This window comes from Heliangelus exortis, chromosome 12 (genome assembly GCF_036169615.1).
Source record: "Heliangelus exortis chromosome 12, bHelExo1.hap1, whole genome shotgun sequence".
Classification (NCBI taxonomy): domain Eukaryota; kingdom Metazoa; phylum Chordata; class Aves; order Apodiformes; family Trochilidae; genus Heliangelus; species Heliangelus exortis.
The window spans coordinates 8,482,278-8,501,880 of record NC_092433.1 but is presented as its reverse complement, the minus strand read 5'-3'; the positions used below and the strand labels follow the sequence as shown (position 1 = coordinate 8,501,880).

At 34.0% G+C, this 19,603-nt stretch overlaps 1 protein-coding gene across 1 annotated transcript in view; it reads left to right on the top strand.

Annotated features, from left to right (window-relative positions):
- ERC2 (ELKS/RAB6-interacting/CAST family member 2) overlaps positions 1-19,603 on the top strand; it is a 401,801-nt gene that overhangs the window by 269,487 nt on the left and 112,711 nt on the right. The window contains exon 15 of the mRNA XM_071755842.1: positions 10,748-10,882. Within this exon, the coding sequence (XP_071611943.1) occupies positions 10,748-10,882 (135 nt within the window). The remainder of the gene's footprint in view (positions 1-10,747; positions 10,883-19,603) is intronic.

Genomic DNA, 19,603 nt, shown 5'->3' with positions numbered 1-19,603 from the left:
ATTAGAAACCTTTCCAGTGTTTTCAAGACTGCAGGTGTACAGAACACTCTGGCCAGAGGCAAAGCTGGTGTTTGGCAGTCTTCTCTAGTCTATTAGTTCACTACTCTATATTTCATCACATAAACATACTGCTAATGAAACAAAACGAGTGTCAAGCAATCAAGGAATTAAAAAATCTATGTAACCACAGCTTCTCAGCAAAATAACCATTAGCAGTGTTTTCTCCTGCATGCAGTACATAGAAGTACTTTAAGTAATTAACATGAAAATATTTCACATAACTCTTTCACCAGCAAAGGAATAAAATGGAATTGAAAGCACTGTGTTGCATTACATACACTGTTCCAGTTAAGTACATCAGAAATATTGCTAATGAGATATTAAGGTGGTGACAGAATAAAGAATAGAATATAACAAGAATAACAAATAGAATATAACAAGAATAACAAAAGGAAAATCAAAATTAAAATTCTATTTTCCCTGCTCATTAATTCAGCTATATTGTATTGTGTATTTTATGATACTGAAAATGTTTATATTTACTGTATGAGAAAAAGAATAGGATTAGAAGTTGTGATTGGATTATTCTGGGAGCCCAAAACATTTTATTGCAGCACTGTGCATCTGTGCATTATTGCATTTAAACCCTCTAATGTTTAACAAATTTGGGAACAAAAAAGCCTTGCACTGCTTTCTTACTCTGCCTGTAGACTTGTCACTTGCCATAAGTAGCACTGTCCTGGTGTTGTTTCTTCCTGATCACTAGTGCTTCTGTTTCTAATGTTGCCAGACTATGTTACTGTCTTGTATTTCCTTGAATTTCAGAGGTAGCAATATTATAGGAGCATAGAATAGAGTTATTATTACTAAAATTAGTAGTATTTAAACAGATCTGCTTCAGAGAGAAATTTATGGTACTGTTGAGTCTAATTGTTACTGCACAGTAAATAGAATCCATGTTATGAAGCCATTCACATGATACAGACAAATTTCACCACTCTGGTATTTTTCTTCCTCTTCTATTTATACATTTACTGTTCCTCATAATATTGCTCTTGCTCAAGCTTTAAGCACCTAACTTTCAGCAAAGAAATAATTTGAGACCCTTATGTTTTAGGAGTTTGTTTTGTTTTTTTACAGTTACGCTACACAAGCTCTTTATTTTGGACAGGTAAGAATAAATGTTCTAACAGCTTTATATATTGAGCTCATATGAATAAAATCCAGTTGTTGGTTTTTTCCTTAAAAATTCTCATGCAGTGCAGCAAAAGGGCTATTAATGTCTGATATTAGGTGTCTGTTCAGATCTCATTGATGTTAACACAAGCAGCACATAGGTACAATGGCTTTAAATTTACTAACTAAAAAAGCCTTGTCATTTATACATTTCTAACAAGAAGAAATATCCTAAGGCAATATTTCTGCATGTCTTAACACTGGGCTTTGTTCTCTTAGTTTGTAATCTGAATGTTGAATCTGTATTTTTGAATCTTAATCTGTAATTCTTAATTTTGCCAAGTGCAAGAAGTTTAGGTGTAAATTCAGTGCAGACAGATCAATGTAGGGGTGAAACAGCAGAGTGGGAACTTCTCCCTATAGCTTAATGCAGCAAGTTCCATATGGCACAAGGGAAGAAAGAGAAATTTGATGGTAGATAATAGTCTTTGCCTGATCAAATTAATTAATTCAGAAGAAATGGTCTGTCTTGGAAAAATACTGGAAATGTTGGCAGTGCTCACACAATGCTTTTTACATATTGTCACTAAGATTTGACAATTTTTATTACAAAAGTTGAAGGACCCAAGTCATAGCTGGGTATGACATCCTTCTAATGCTCTCAGGAGTCCAAGTTCTTTCAGATGGTATTTTTACATAAACATCTTGTAATGAGGAGGGAATTTTTTTCTTTGTAGCCTACAGCAGTCAGACACTGAAGGCAAAAAAACCTGGTCCATAAGTCCTTACCTGCTTTGTAGTTGTTTGTAGTTGGTGATCTGCTTTAGAATCTGTTTCTGCTTCTTCCCTGTTCAGAGTTTTTCATTCTTGAATAATTTCTATCGTATCTTAAGCATGGCCATGTCTGATGTCACCCTTTTTAACAGTATGTCTGATGGCATCCTTTTCACATTGTGAACTTATATTAAACCTCTCAATAGATTCAGCTGTTGTAATGCACTTAGTTCAGAATAACATTTGAACTCCACTAAATCTGGAAAAAGAAAAAATAAGTAATGCAAATATAAAATAATGAATATAGTAACACTGGAACTTTTGTCATTTTTGATCTGTCTGGTTCTATAGGTGAAAATGGGTATTAGGTATCTCAGGTAAGAGTAATATCTCCATTAATATAAAAACTAATTAATAATTTCATAACTTTGTAAATTATATATATTAAAAACATTTATAAATTTATAATTTATAGATATTAATATAATATCTCCATTGTATAAATGAGTGAACCGAGCCAAAAAGCTGTTTAGGCTTTTTTCTCTATAGGGCATTTTTAAAACAAGTCTGTAAGTTCTATTGCAAAGTACCCTATGATAATAAATCTAAATATAGTTTATACTTGATCTTAAGTACAGTGCTAAGAAGCCAGTTATTAAAAAAAATTGCAACAATTTTTGTGTCAAATTTTTCTGCTGTTGTGATAGTCAATAAAAGCATATCTACAATATAATGCCAAAGAAAACCTTATTTCTAGGTAAGGTGTCTCAACCAAGCATATCAGGACAGTGTTGTGATCTCTCCCTTTTTGTTCATCTTCTGATGTGCCATCCATGTGTTGAAATTTTTATTTATCAATTTTTAATATGCATACAGTAAAAGAAATGTAGCAATTTCAATCTAGGGTATATTTTGTATATGATACAAATGAGAGAGCTAGGCTGGGTAATGAAATTGCAGAAATTACAGCTGAAAGTATCTATTCAGATAGTAAAGATGCTGAAAGACAATCAGTGCTACTAATTACAGATTTCTAGTTTCAAATATCTTGTCTATATAACTGAAGCTTCTCATTCATGTCTGGTTTAAATACTTCTTATGGAGAAATATCTTTTTAATGAGTTATTTCCTGTTGTAAGGAAAAAAAAAAAAAAAAAGCCCAGAAAAGCTTACCTTCTTTCCATACTTGTCTGCATTTACAAGGACCTGGCCTGAGATGTCCTCAGGCAGCTACTGTTTCAGAGCTTTGATTATGCTTTTTAACTCATTTCTTTGTGTCTGTGCTCTTACATATTTCTATGTAATTATGAAGTTTTGTAGCAAGACTCAAATAATTTTAACATGACTTTAGTCTATACATTACTGAGTACCCTGTATTGTTACAAGATATTTCCTGTGCTTCAAGCCATACTTTTAATTCACAGAACTTAAAAAAAGACTTCAAAACCACAGACTTTTAATGCAGAAACCACAACTAAAAAGTCAGATAGACCACGTTCAAATCAACATAACTTTGCTCAATCACAAGTGTCAAGGAAGTTGAAATTTGGCCTTAGTACTTCAGATAAGTGTCTATTTGGCACTTGGAAATGCTGCCTGTCTCAGTCTGCCAAGTGTCAAACATCCCAGCTGGTGTGTGTTTAAGACTCTCATCCTTCTGCTCCCAAAGAGGGAGACTTACTGTGAGCTCTTACTTCTTTCAGTATAAATCAGTCATACTTTGTAAACTTGCAAAGCAGCAGGTGTACTGGTTGTTAATACCAGGTAAGTAGTATTCAAATTAAGAAAAAGCTGAAGTATTTGAAAAAACTTTCATGCTCATGTCCAACACTAAATTATCAGGTCCAGGTGTCTGAGGAGATCTACACCAGAAGCTGCTTTTCATTGCTGCATAGGAGTAGTATCTAATCTGACCAGCAATTGCTTTTGTATTTCACCTGGGAGGAAGGTTGGATTGCATGGAAACTTGGAAAATACTCAGTACTATTTCTAGTCCCTGTTCTCTGTCCTGTGAAACAGGGAGGGCAGACAGGGCCTTAAGAACAAGTGTTCTGGTTTACATGCATATTACAAATTCTAGGAATTGTAAGGTTTTAATGTAAAACATGATATGAATTAAGACTAATATATAACTAGATATAGATGGGAAAAAGAAAAGATGTGGTTTCTAGCTTAAAACTTTACTGTGTTTTTTACTTCATATACAATAGTTATATCCTTAATGAGGTAAAAAAGTTAAATAACTAGTAGTCAAACTTTCCTTCAATAAACTATCAAGTACACTTTTAGCCTGCATACATCCTATCTCTCACACTTTCCAAGACAAGTCATACTCTATAACAGGAAAGAAAAACTTGCTTATTAGCTCACTTGGAATTTTAACAGGGAAAAATTGTCTTCTTCGGGGGGGTGGGAAACAAAGCAACAAACACCATGTTAAAATACATTTAAGAGTGAGAATGTAAGAATAGATTAAATAACAGAGATGTTATAAAAAGAAAAAGCCTAATTAAAGCACTCAGTAAAACATAACTCTCCTCCATAGTGATGCATTCCAACACCCACAGGGTTATGACTGTGATAGATACTGAGCATCTGGAGATCCTGGTTAGTTACCATGCTGCAATGTTTTCTTATCTTCTGGTTGTTGGGTAACACTTGCAAAACCTTAGTCTTCATAATTTAGAGGGGTTTTTTTCTATTGTAATTTTCTTGATGTCTAAAACCTCACTGCATAAGCAGCAAAAAAACCTGAATTGAATATTATCAGATATTTCTAACCTTTGAAGGCAAGACTATACTTTCTTTTGAAAATCATTAACATTATATTCCCAGTATTGTGCTGTTAAAAGTAGCCTAAAGTAATAAAGTAATTATTAACTGGCATAGTGTAATACAAGTTCTGGAATACTTTGAAGTAGATTAAAGTATTTAGAAGAATACTGAAATCCACTTTTTCCATGCAGCTCTAGTATTGGCAAAAGGTTCTATTAAACAATAGACAATTATCAGATTCTTCAGCTTATGAAAAAATGACACAAATACTTCTGTCCAAACCATTGTTGGTGGATATAATTTGTCTCATTTAATCATAGAATTGTTTGGGTTAGAAGAGACCTTGAAGTTCAAGCCCCTCTGCCATTGGCAGGCACACATTCTGCCACAAAATGTGTTCATTAAAGAACTGTGATTCCATTTAAAAACTTGAGATCAGTCTCATGATTAAATTTTTTAACAATAATAGCCCTGGAATGATCTCTTTTGCTTCAGCCAGTTAATTAGTGAACCAGTGCTCAAAAATCTCAAAGTATATCAGTAAGTTGAAGCAAAAGAAGTTTCACCTGAAAAATTGCAATGAAATCTTTCCTGAATCTCCTTTGTAGATGGCAGCTTAATCTAACTGTTCAGATTATTATCAAAGTACTTAGGCAGGATGCATGGATCTCTGGTAAGCTTGAGATGCTCTGGGAGGGTGGAACTAAATGACAGTGAAGTTGAACAAGTTTTTTAGGGGCTCCAGAGCTGGAACTTGAACTTGTTGTTTTTGATCTTTGGAAAATATTTGATGATGATCAGACAACAGAACTGAAATAAATGCAAACTTGCTGAAGAATTAAAAAAAAAACCCCAAAACCAAAAAATACCCCATGGGCTTTACATGGCATTTAATTTTAATTTTCTTTTTAGCCTGTGATGAGTTCTTTAGTCTTAGAAGTCATGATAAGTGTTATTAGAAACACAGCATTCCATGTGGCTACTTTCAAGACTTTCTGTCTCTGCCATACAAGTGGAACAGGCTACATTATGGTATATTTTGTAATTTTTAAATGAAGCAAAATATGCCATTATTGTGAAGTTTTCATTTCATGCAAACTGTTGTAGTCCTTTAACAGACTGCGAGTGATAAATGTAATTTGGTGAACTTTAAGGACATTTATGGCCAAATACAGTAATATTTAATTAGCTGCAACTTACCAAGTAACAAATCAACTATAAATTGCATTCTGTGTCAGTTAGCAACTTTTGTGTTGTGCAGCAGTGGAAATGATGACAAATTCTTGTTTTCAGATGATAACAGGTTACAAAGAATGTGTAAGAATATTGTCATGACATGAAACCTGATTTTATTTTGAGAAAGTACAGAGCTGCCTTAGTTAGCAAACATTGTTAACCTTCAGGTAATAGAATTCAGTCCTGAAGCACTGGATTCATACAGGAAATCAACTGCAGTTGCACATGATTTCATTAAATCCAGGTTAATTCCATTAATATTATGCAGCCTCTGGATAAACTTGGTGAACTATATGATCTTAAGCACACACTTTTTTAGATCCTCACTTTCTGGATTTCAAAGTTTATAAAAGACTTCATTTGTGTTTTCTATAATTGTAGACATAGGAAAGAAAAGCTCAAATAATATATTAGGAAGACTGGTACTAAACATCTGCTAGACAAAAATAAAAAAAAACTGTGGAAATGTTAGCATACTTATTTTCAAGTAGTGGTATTGCAAGAAATAGAGGTTCTATGTCATTAAAGAGAAGAGGCCATTGTAGAATCAAAGCTGGAATGCAGGTCTCTAGGTTTTCAACTCCATGCTTTAGTAATTAGACCACAGGGTATCTCCAGGGCTGGTTATAGGCCTTATATCTGTCTCCCTTCCATATTACATAGGGAAAAAAATCCTACTCTCTTGAATGTGCACATTCTAGATTTGTTTCAAATTTCATTTAGTGGACAGAGACTAAGAAAATCCAAAGGAAAGTAATAGCTATTGAATGTTGTTATACTTATGTCCCAGAGTGACAAATCATACTATTTTTCCTCATTTGAACCTCATTCATGAGAGTTTTGTTGATAACGTGATCCAGATGACAGATCAAAGCATAGTTCCTGACTGCCACCTTGCTAAAATATTTTTTAAAAGACAGTTTTAATATTATAGTTTTACAGTTACAGATTGCTGTTAAGCTATTTAGTCTGTTACCAGTCAATCAAAGACTTTCATTTCACTTCAGTAGATCCTTAGTTAAACTCAGCAGAATTTTAGGAGGACAAGAAATATCTGACAGTTTTCTTACAGTGCTAGATCATAAATTCTTTGTTAAGTGGTTTAAAAATTCAATAACACATACCATTCATGACCTTAACAGCTTAGCAAATAGTGATATTGAATGATCAAAGACAACTGTTTCAATCCCTAAGGGTTAATATACCTGTGCATGAAGATTTAATCTGCTTTTGATTCCTCTCCCATTCCTTTATTCCATAATGGATGCAGTATTTATTGACTGTAGCCAATAATTTAAAGCAAAAAAATCTGAGGAAATGGTTTAACCTAAAACTAATCAGGCTATACATGGTCCATAGGAGATGCATTAATTAATAGTAACATTTTACAAGTTAATATTTGTTTCTTTCCTAATGTAAATCCTAATTAAAAATGTCTCCTTCCTGGTTGTGGGCTTGATATTTGCCAGGCAATTTCAAGAAGAAATGTTGGTATGATGATGTTGTTGTCAGGGCTGTGGTATGTAAATTTTGAGATACCCCATTTTCAGGCATGCTGTATCAATAATAGCAGTACTGATTGGAAAATGTGAAAATATTTCAAACTATATAATACGAGTATTTCAGATATGGAATAACTTGTGAAGAGTAAATGATGGAAATCAGATCTAGCACAGCTTCGGTGCATGTAAAACCATCACTCTAATTTTCATGGATTGTACATTTCAAGACCAAATTTCCCAACCATCCAGGAAAGTAATGGGATAATATCTTGTGCTTTCAAAAGTAATATAAGAAAAGGTCTTGAATGCTCTTGAACAGGAAATTTTCAGGTATGCTAAACATGTTGCAGGAAATGATGGCATTGGCAAGTCAGTAGGTGATATTTTTCCCTTGCAGTCAGTACAGAAGCAGTGTCTAATGTGTTGATATGGGACCCAGAACACAGGGATTTACTGTCTGTCTGCTAAACTAGCATCCTAAATTGTATAGACCTTTCTGTATGTTTGTGTGGAAGTGTAGCAGTGTGAAACCCTGGGATCCTGAATTAATTCTGATGTGGTTAACTAATAGCTTACTCAAATGAAAATATACCTGGCGTTTCAAAGCCTAGTAAAGATCAAAAGATAGCAAGGGAAGTAAACAGAAATAATGTCACATGTTTTCTACTTCTTTAGACAAAGTTAAACATTCCTGGAAAATACAGTTCAGTGTGGAAGTATAACACTCAGTTAAGACTCAGACTGGCTAAAGAAAAGGCAAACAGAACCTCAAAAGCATGTTAGTTATCATTGTGAAGAGCTTGCAAATAAAACCAAAAAGAATATTTTTCAAAATATTTAGCATCATTTTAAGAAGCTAGTGACAATCACGAGTCATATAAGAGCATGGATGGTTTGATGATCACTTGAGTTTAAAAGAAATTCTTGTTTCACATTTCTTATGTACTTTGTTACTAGAACACTAGAGGAAGCCCACTACAGCATTAACATTTCTTTGTGCACGTTTTACTGCAATCTGGCATCCAAAAGGAAGAAACATTAGAAATGGTTTATTTATATTGCAGCACCAAATTAGAAAGATGACATCATTCCTTTACAGTTCTTACCCCATGACATGTCTAATCCCCAACACCTCATTACAGGGGTGTAACACTTTTAGGATTGCATATATCATCTTGTTTAACTTTTGCATTCTTTTATGGAATACAGTTGAAAGGTAGGAAATTTAAGGCTGTTCATTGATGAAAAAATAAACTAGTAAAATGTTAGGAGTTTCCCCAAAGAGGCAGGATATTACAGTGTTTACAGGTTATTATTTGTTTATTAATTCTTCATCTTTTCCACTCTTTTCTTCAAAAGGCCTTCCTCTTTGAATGGGAAGACAAACAGACTAACTATGATGATTCAGGTTGAGTTGATCTTCAGGCAAAACCAGTAAAAATTCATAGTTGAAATCCATACACCTGTATGCTTCCATCTTCTCCAGAAGGGAGAAAATGAAATGGTTGGTTTCAGCTATGCAGAAAACGGTGTTAAAAATATGAAATAACAGCATATGCTGCCAGTGCAATTTCTGTTCAAATGAATCAACAACTTGACCTGCAGACTTTTTGACTTTTATACTGTCACAAAGTGAAAAAATGCTCTTTTAGTGTTACAATGAGGCATGCTAAAGCATGTGCACATCCTGTCTGTGGTTGTTCCTCTATCTTATTATAGTGGATAGCTTAAGGGTTTGGTTTGGTTGATTGTTTTTACTTGAACAGAATGCAGGTTGTCTCCTGGAAAATAGTTTTCTATGATCCTCCTAATGGACATTTTAGGAAGTGCTTGAGAACCATTTTGAGATTTAAAAAAAAAAAGTTGAAATGACACACCAGGATTTCCTGTGATCCTTGTGGGTCATAGCTTTCCTCACATGAGCTTTTGTTATTCTTAAGTATTTTGTAACAAGAATATTTAGTTTGCTTTTATTTCTAATTTCTTTTCTACTTTAGCAAAAAACATTAGCACTGGGGAACACTCTCTGAGGTTTTAAATTTTCTATTAAAATGTACTTATCAGTTCAGTTTTCTTAACAGAGATTTTGATATAGGGTTTTTCTCATAGGGAAATCAATTTACAATAGGGCCTGGAAGTAAATTTACCACGTACTAGCTATGGGACACTCCCTACCTCATGGGGAGTTTGAATTAGAAGCCTGTTTATAACCCAAATCACCTGTTAATATAGGAACAGACTCAAACAAATGACTTGCATTTAAATTAATCTGTTTAAGTTGGTCCTTTAGAACATACTCATTTGAGCAAAGTCCCTGGGTACTGTCTTTAGACAGCATCCTCACTGGAGTTACAATGAATCTACCTTGGAACATGGATAAAGGAACGTGTTTAGAATGCTATCTTTCCTTCCACCATCTGCGTGATATTAATTCTATGTGACTTGTTGATTCTGTTAATTTTTGGAAAAGCTCTTTGAGAGTTGAAAGAATTTTCTTCTGGGTTTTGTTAGTGCAAAAAAAGTGAAACTTGATTACAGGTTAAGAAATTTTCCTGAGACCATCACCAACATAAAAGTATGTTGTCTGTATCCACTGATAGAGGGCAACTGGTATTAAGATATTTTTGGTATTATGAGCAAGGGTTGAATTACTCCAGTTTATTTATTTCATGGTATGGAATAACTGTAATAGTGATAAGAGCATCAATGTATCTTGTTATCTCATAGTTACAGATTTTATCTGCACGTGGTAGTAGCTGAATTGTTGATCATTTCTTCAAGATCTATATCTAAAATTTCCTTTCATTCAGTAATGTGTTAGGTCCCATGATCACTTATTCTTCTAAGTTCCTCTGTCTGTATCAGTTAGTTTCCGAATTCTTTTAACTTATTATTTAGCAGAGTGATTCTTGTGTAGAATTAAAATATTAAGTCAAACAGAGCTTTTAGCAGAGCTATTTGTGATTGTTGTTGACATGCCTAAGTAGCTACTGTAAATATTTGAAGTATACTTATGCCTGTCAGTAAGAGTTTACAAGCTAATTGGCAAAACGTAAAAACAGATTGGAAAAAACAGTAAACTGTTCTGAAACAGAAAATATAGAAAAATGGAATGGCTTTGCTGTCTTCAAACACAACATCCTTGATCATATAATTTTCTGACTTCTGTGTGTACTTCTACTCTTGAAAACTAACTGAAACAGAAGACACCTGACATTGTCCTAAACCACTGTTAAAATAATATATTCCAGCATGTAACAGAAATTTCTCACTTTGCATCTTAGACGCAGAACAGGATGAAACTGATGGCAGATAACTACGATGATGACCATCACCACTACCACCACCATCACCACCACCACCACCATCGATCTCCTGGGAGGCCACAACACTCCAACCACAGACCCTCTCCGGATCAGGTTAGTCACTTCTTTTTCTCACTTTCAGTTTTTTAATTTTCCTCTTTTTTATATTTCAAGACTAAATCAAAATTCCAATATTTGCCCATAGCAAAGTCATTGCTGAAATAATTTTTGAGAACAGTGCAGTCAATGATAATCACCAGTGAAGTAGTCATTGCTCTAGCTTATGTTTTTCTGTTGTGGATTTTATTTTGTTCTTTACTTTCTGTGTTTTGTTATGTACCATTCCATACAGCATTTTGTACAGCAGTTTGATTCCCGTGTGCCATAAAAACCTGTATTTTCCATTGACTGGTGTATTACCCATAAATTCTAGGTATCTTTGATGAACATAATCCAACATAATGAACATAATCTGGTTTGAAACCACAGGATAAACTGAGAAAATAATAGACTTGCAAATCATTAGAGGGCATTTTAAATTTTGTAAGGATATTAAGACAGTGATGCATATTGTAATATAAATGCCATTAAATTTAGTGAATGCTAGGGAGGTTTCTTGAAAGTTTTCACTAATTCTGGAGAAACAGAGAAAGCTACATATACAATTTCTTATTTCTGTAGATAATACTGGACTTTCTAATTTATATGCTACTTTTATAGAGAGGAATATATATATATTTTATACATGGATGTAAAGTATGTGTATGGGCATTGGAGTTCATATCTGTATGGAAGAAGATATTTCTGACTTACTGATGTAAAACATTGTATTTGTGCTACTATTGCACCTATTTAAAAATCTATCTCTCTTCTGCCCATGCACATGGTTACACTACAGCAAGTTATGATGTGTTCTCAAGTTATCTTGGTGCATCTGATTTTTATTTGATATAAATACATTTCTGGGGACTGAGTTCTGCTATGTCAATAACTGCAATATTAACCTTTTTTACTAGTCATTAAAAAACTTGGGAAAAAAGATAATTTTGCAGCTTCCCACTAAAAATTTAGCCTTTTCAATTTTGGCTTGAGAGTTGGCAATCTTTCTTAAATCCCACCTGGAAACATTTTGGCAGTAAGGGTGTATCCTGGAGAGCAGGAGTAATACTCTTAGCATGAAAATGAGCTTAATAAGCATTCTGTACGAGCTTCAGTTTCCAAGGACTTGTAACTTGTAGCTCCTTGCAGAATGTATTACAGTAATCTAATCTGGATCATTGCATCCAAGATCTAACAGGAATAAAAAGAACACATAACTAAATAAATTTGAACTTTCCAATTTAGAAGCTATCCTGTCCCATAGTGCAGACTGTCCAGCTCCCTTCCTCTCTTATTTATCACCTCTTATTTATACTTACAATTTCTGCAGACTGTCCAGCTCCCTTTCTCTCTTATTTATCACCTCTTATTTATACTTAAAATTTCTGGTTTTCCTAAAAACTTTTCTTTTGGCCTCCGTTGCTTACAGCATCCTTCAGTTTTCTTTCATGTATTGAAAATACTTTGAGGAGTACCTGTTTGTGTTACACATGTGACTGGGTACTCCTGAAGCAGATTGCTCTTGCTCTAGAAAGTTGGTAGGAATCACCATATTTGTACTCATGGTGCAACTGTCCTGCTGTACTGCTGTCCTTTTGCCTGGTTTTTTGCCTTATAGTATCCTAACAGATCTCTAAATTAATAATCAACAAGGAGTTTTTTCTTACTAACCACAAGTCTGATCAAATTGAAGTATCTCTGAGAAACCTTTCTGCCCCTCAATATTTGCATCCTGTTCTGAGTTCCAGGCTTTGATTACCCATATTCACAAATAATTTCTGTGGGCATTTTACTTTCCCTGCTGTTTCTGAAATAGTCCTTAATTTATTGTCAGATATAACAGATCTCTAACTCCAGGATGGTCTCCATATAACAAATAGTTGCTGGTTTGTTATTATTTTGCTGTCACACAAACTTTCTTTGTGAAGGTCATGAGATCTTCGCTATGTGGTTGGTTAAAAGGTCCCAAATTCAAGTTACTCCTTATGGTCTACAAAATAAAAAGCTGTACTTGATTATTTAAATTGAAAACAGTATATCTATTTAAAAGTGGGACTTCTTTTAAAAGAAGTTCTGATGTGTATGTGTCTAGAATATACTTAAGTTAGTTTGATGGCATTCTTAACAGGAAGTTTTGCTATTTGAGGGATCATATGGAAGAACTTGAGTCTGCATCCATGCAGTGGAAGACAGAAGGTATAGCATCAAAAAATTTTCTTAGTTATTTACAATCCTGATGATTATAAGAGCTATCAAATCATCTTACTTCCCATAGTACTGGAGGTTTGTTTCTCATCTCATAATTTTCCTGAATTACCCAGCTCTAGTTGAGTCAAAGTTGAATGCTTTACCCCCTGGTCACCAAGGCTACAAATATATTTTAATTTTGTTTTATGATGAGAGATTATATTCTTTTAAAAAAGAATCATTAGATGGTGTAATTGAGGACAGAATGTCATGTGGTGTCAGAAGCATGTAGCATGTCCTTTTATATCTTTTAATCCAGTCTGGCTACGCAGAGATTTTGTTCCTATTTAAAACATTTTTGATGGGCCTTCTACAGGGTGGTGTTTAGAAGTAATTTTTTACAAGTTCACCTCCAAGTTTTTCATTACTCTGAAGTCTCAAAAAAGAGGTCTCAAAGGTAGTTCTAGGTTTCTGAACTATGCTCTTATCTAAAGGAAAAGTCCTTCCTTATTAGCCCAGTGATGGGGCACTGTATATCTCTGAAGCTTTCCCCACTGCTGCTCTCCAGTCAGAAAACCAGCTGATAGCTTTCTGTCAAAACCTGCCTGATAGCTCTCAGTATGGTGCTGAAAGGGGTGAATGCTACTTTATGTATTTTGTCAGCCTAGGATGTTAGCACAGTGCCCTATATTCTGTGCCCATACAGGAAAATTGCCAACTTCAAACTCCTGAATAGGCCTCAGGAATATTGAAACTGGGATTTGTCTTTCACAAAAAACGAAAAAACACAACACAACTTAAAAGAAGTACAAACATAAACCAAACCAGATTATATTAGCTTATTCATATAACTGTGGTTATATAAAAAAGCATAAAATTCTTCATATGGTCGACAAGTTGAAAGTTCAATCTGAGTAGAAGTTTAGTATCTGGAAAATTGAAATAAATATTGTATATGGGAATTTTCTGCAGCATTAAAACTTTGTCTTTTTGTTGTAGAGGAAGGAAGAAACAAAAATAAAAACCCAAAGCACCAGTGACATTTAAGTGTATAAAAAAAGTGATATGATATAGCTGCTTAATGTAGCAAATTGGAATTATTGGCTCCCTCCCAGTCAGATTTTGTATAATATTTTGTGTTTCTTTATCCAGTATGTTTACACATTGTATTTGGGCAGGTGTGAGCTTGCTCTTGTCTGTTCAATAAATGTATGTGAACTTGTTCTGCTGGTGCCTCAAGCTGCAAGGAAGCACGCAATGGCATTAGTGCAGTGCTGAGCCTGCACTAAGCTCATTGGAGTCACATGGATTTATTTAATTTAGGAATTTGGGTAGGGCAAGGCTTGCTTTTCGGTACGTTCAATATAAACAATCCCAGGCATATCCACTGTAAATAACTAGTATTGTGCTGAATTAATTAGTGTTTTGAGATCTCAGGAGGGCAGTGCAAATTAGTCATATAAATGCTGTCACATTTTAAGTATTTCTTCTGATTTTTCATCTTTGTTCCTCATATTCTTCCAATGGAACAAAGAATTTGTGATTCATATCACGCATTGTTGAGACTTGTTGAACTGAATGCAATAAAATCTTATTTGTATCATGAACAGCATTAAAAAGTCAATTTCTGGATTAAATTGTATGCAGTTATAGCTATATTGCTTGCTATAAACATGGTACCAGATGGTGATACTTCTAAGCATAAACTCATAGAATCATAGAATGTTAGGAGGGACCTTTAGAGATCATCTAGTCCAACACTCTTGACTGAGCATGGTCACCCAGGGCAGGTCACACAGGAATTCATCCAGACAGGTTTTGAAAGTCTCCAGAGGAGACTTCACAACCTCTCTGGGCAACCTGTTGCAGTGCTCCATTTCTGTCACCCTCATATTAAAAAATTTTCTCCACATGTTGAGGTGGAACTTCCTATGTTTTAGCTTATACCCATTATTCATTGTCCTATTACTGGGCACCACCGAAAAGAGATTGACCCTCTCCTCCTGATACCCACCCCTCAGATATTTATAGACATTAATAAGATCCCATATCAGCCTTCCTCCTCAGATTTTGAGGATAATGTGATTGGTTTCAAACCTAAATTTAATTGTATATTACTTTGTTGCTAGGATATAAAAAAAAAAAAAGCCTTGAAATTTGGAAGAATCTACTAAACTTGATTTTTATCATTCAGGCTTAAACACCAATTCTTGGTATGCTACTGTTTTAAAGTTACAAATATTATGATCTACTCATGGTTTCTCATTTAAGTAAGAGCCAACAGAAGTTTGTATATCTATTAATTTTTTTGTTACTACCTCTTTAATTGTAATTATACTGTAGCCAGATAATTTTTCACATAAGTTTTAGTTATATTAAATTTGTAATTTGAGTAAGAGACCAGCTAAACCAGAGCTCTACTAGGAGTTATAGAGAGAGAATAGGTTTTGTTGTCTATGATACCTCCAAGAGATAGATTTCATGTATTGGAAAGTTATACCTCTCCTTTGCTTACAGTAATTAATTTATTTTATGTTTTGAGGTTTAATGAATGTGATATAAAATGTATACATACTGCTCAATGTGTATATTTATATATATCTATATTTATATGTTAGCTTTGCAGTCTTTTCCACATATGGAAGAATTTTTTGAGATCATGTTTAACTATAGAAGCCTCTCCCCCTCACTTCCCCTGAATGTGTGTGTTAGAATATACAACACTTATATAGGAGGTTTACATTTATCTTGTATTTCTTACTAGAAAAATTAGCTGCCACCATCATAGTCTAAAAAAAAGTCTTTAGACCAACTGAAAGAACCAAAAGTGCATTTCTGGGAGACAGTAACTTGATAACAAAAGTTGCATATCTGGCGCTGGTTGCTTAAGTGAGATAACATGTCACAGGCTTTCACTACAAAGGGGACCATAAATTTTTGCATTGCAAATCTGATTTCACGGACCACTTCTTGTAAGAAGCATTGGGTTTCCGCTTCATCTTGTGATAAAGCCTCAGAGTGCATGAGTATATCTGGTGAAACATCTTATTCATGTTAATGCTAGTCGGCTGTCCTAAAGTAAGTGGTCAGAAAGAACCTTGAACCTTCTGCTTACCCCCATCACTAGTATTTATGTTTGACTTTAACCCAACTATATACCAATAAAACAAATGGTGAGATGGGGTTTATGGTCATTTTCATAATTGGATGATGCATAGTTACTTGTGACCCCTTCTGTTATGAATAGCTTTGAAAGCAGACCTGTGACATAAATCCATATTGCTGAAACAATTTTTAAGATTTATTCAACTTCTTGAATATACAAATGGAACATAAAATTAAGACTTTCTAAAACTCTGCACAGCAAAGGGAATTCACTGTTAGTCTTTCCCCCTTCCAGTTATAGGCTCAGTTCTTCAAATCATTCATGCACAAAACTCTTATACAGTCCATTGTTCTGTTTATGGGGAGCTCATGAGGAAAGTCCTCAGCTATGCTTGCTCCTAAAAAAAGAAGTAGCAGATAAAAGTCTAAGCTCTGAAAAAGTCTGATTTTAGGCTAAGTACTTGATTTGAAAGAAATGTTATTACTTTACAGGTAGATTTTTGTGTCACAATGATAAATTAATATTTGTTAATGTAATTGTTTGCTGTAAGTAGGACAGTTTCACAGTCCGGAGCCAGTAGTTACATGTTTAATGACCCATTAGTAGCCACAGATAATGAGGAGAGTAGCATAAATCAGTCATCAGAAAGTTAGCTCAAGAGATGAGCAGGTTATCACTAGATTTATTTAACCCAAGTTAAGACATTAATTCTTAGCATGCCGGCACATGAAAGGGAAATGTGATGTGCCTTGTCAGGAAGGGTCTTCTCATGTGGGAAGAGAGCCAGAAAAGCTTAACTCATCAAGGTTTTAATGTAGCCTGTGTTGCAAAGCTTTTGTCTAAAAGGAGATTAGGATTTTTTAATTTTTTATTTTTATTTGAAGAGTGCTTTTTATAAAAATACTGGGATGCCACAAAGCTGAGAGGATGTGTGCTGTACTTAAGCTTTGTGATAGTATTTGCTGTCAGTTTTTTGAGTTAGTTTCACTATATTCTTCACTTCAGGTAACCACATTTTATACACCAACAGGACTCTAATAATAATGGAGAGTTTTGCAGTCTTTTAGTGCTTCTACATTAGGGTTTTAGTTCTGATCAAGACTGCAGATTTGAGTCAAATCTCCCTATCATTCCCACTTAACATCACTATGGTTCATATCCAGAAGTGGTGTTGAAGTGGGCACATTGAATTCCTTTTTGATTAAATTCAATTGAAAGATGCATTCCACAAGGCTCCCCAACAATGTGAAATTGCTAAAGGGAATTCAGTCTTGGGGACATAGCAAAATTAATCCAGAATACCCTTCCAACAGAGGTGTATTGTATGGATGAAGATTCTCAGTAGCAGCTACAGATCTGTTGCTGTTGCAGCACACTGCTAAATATAACCTCTTGCAGCTATTTCCTCTTCACCAGTAACAAGGAGTATACTATACTGAGAATACAAATAAAACAAATTCTGACATCTGATTATTAATTTTTTTCTAGATATACTTAATCACGTAGACCATGATTAAAGTTATCCTTTGTTTCTAACCTGCTGTGTAATGTAGCCCCTTTTATCTGGAGGCCACTGTCTCAAATTTACTGCTGAAATTGATGAACCTTAAAGAACCCATGGCTGACAAATGTGCCTGTAGAATTGGTATTAAGATCCAGTTGAGTAATAAACCAGAAGATGTCTTTACACAAGCTTTCAATATCTGTGTGAAGTGTTTTTCATGCACTACTTTTTAAGTTCTTCATCTTTCTACTTTGAAGCCAGTTTTCAGGTTTTAACATTAGGCATTATGATAGTTAGATCTGAAAACTGAATCGCAGTAAAACCAGATATTTATTTTTAAGTTGTTAAGCAAATATGATAAGTAGCAGCATAGAAAAAAAGAATTTACTGAGAAAAAAATGAGATAAAATCAATGAATTAATAATCTATAAATAGGCCAGGTACAAAGGTTTTCATAGTTCTTGAGTTTATACCACTGCACTGTGCCTAAATATGTCCAAATCAGAAACAGGGGGGTCACTCCTAAGAAAAGAAGGCATTCAATATCTCAGATATTTTAAATTTAGAATAATTTTTATATGATTAGGCATGAACACTAATTTATCAATTCAAATGTTACTTCCTGATTTTTTTTTCCTTTGCTTGTCTTTGAGATTTTGTTTTGCAGTTTTTGTCATTGAATTGCTATTCTTGACCCTATAAACCAATGAAAGATCCAAGTTTAAAAAGCAGTTAATGTACACAAACATTAATCAAAAATTACTTGATTATAGTTTATTGTTTGAAAGACCTGTAGATTAATGACTCTGTAGGATACACATTGATATGAAAGAGTAAGCATACTTTGGGAAGCTTCTAATCCAATATTAATAAATGATAAGGAGTAACTGCAGCTTTTGTTCTGCTTCACAGTGTGTGAAGAATGCAAAAAAGGTTATGAGGTCCATTTGTCTCAGAACATCAATAAAGAATTCTGTATTCTTTTACAGTTACATGTTTGCATTGAGGTACCAAACCTTAGCTCCCTGTTAGAATAGTTTATTCACAAAACCAGTAAAACTATAATCCTGATTCTTATGTGCTTTTTACCCACTGCTTTTGAGTAGTTGTTGCTGTCTGTACAGAAAAATCTGTAAAGCCTATAACACTTAGGATTTATACTATTAAATATGCACTCCTCAAAATACTACAGGCAGCAGAATAACAAGGAGAGTTAAGTCATATCTCCTAACTTTGATCCAATGCACTGAAAGGAGGAAATACAGGCATGAAAGCAGCCTGTCTGCATAATGGGAATAGTAAGTGATCAATTAGTTGTTTCTATATTCCTTTTAGGTCTTGAATCCAAATGTTCTGACTCCTGTTAAATTGAAAAGTGACAGCACATGTCATGAAATTATGGTTCTTTGGTTTAATCGTATTTTATTAATGAAAAAGAGGGTTGACATTCTCAAATATCTGAAGGAATTTTACTTTTCTCTACAACTATCATCAAGCACCATGCATTTTTAGGTCAGTTCATTACCTAGTATCAATTTATGACACAATTAACTAAGAAAAGAATATATTAGGTAAAAAACCACATAATTATGAAATGTTGAGCTTTTTTGATAGAGATGCTAAGAGTGGGTGAGCTGTGCTTAGGTTAGTGCAAGTCTATTTATAATTAATTCTATAAATAATTTGTGTTTGGAAGTATGAAAGTGAGAAATGAGTAGATATCTGGGGTAGGTATAAATCAAGTCTAAATACTGTATGGATACAAGGTCTTAAAACAAGACAGTGTATTGAAACTGGTTTTGAGGCTGCTCTTAGTATTAAATACTGAAAGTCCAGTGAGGGTTTGTAATTTTCTATTCAGTTGTCTGTCAGACAGATCACTGTGTTTAATTATTTTATGATCTTGTTAGGCACTAAAATTGGAAAATGCATTATAAAC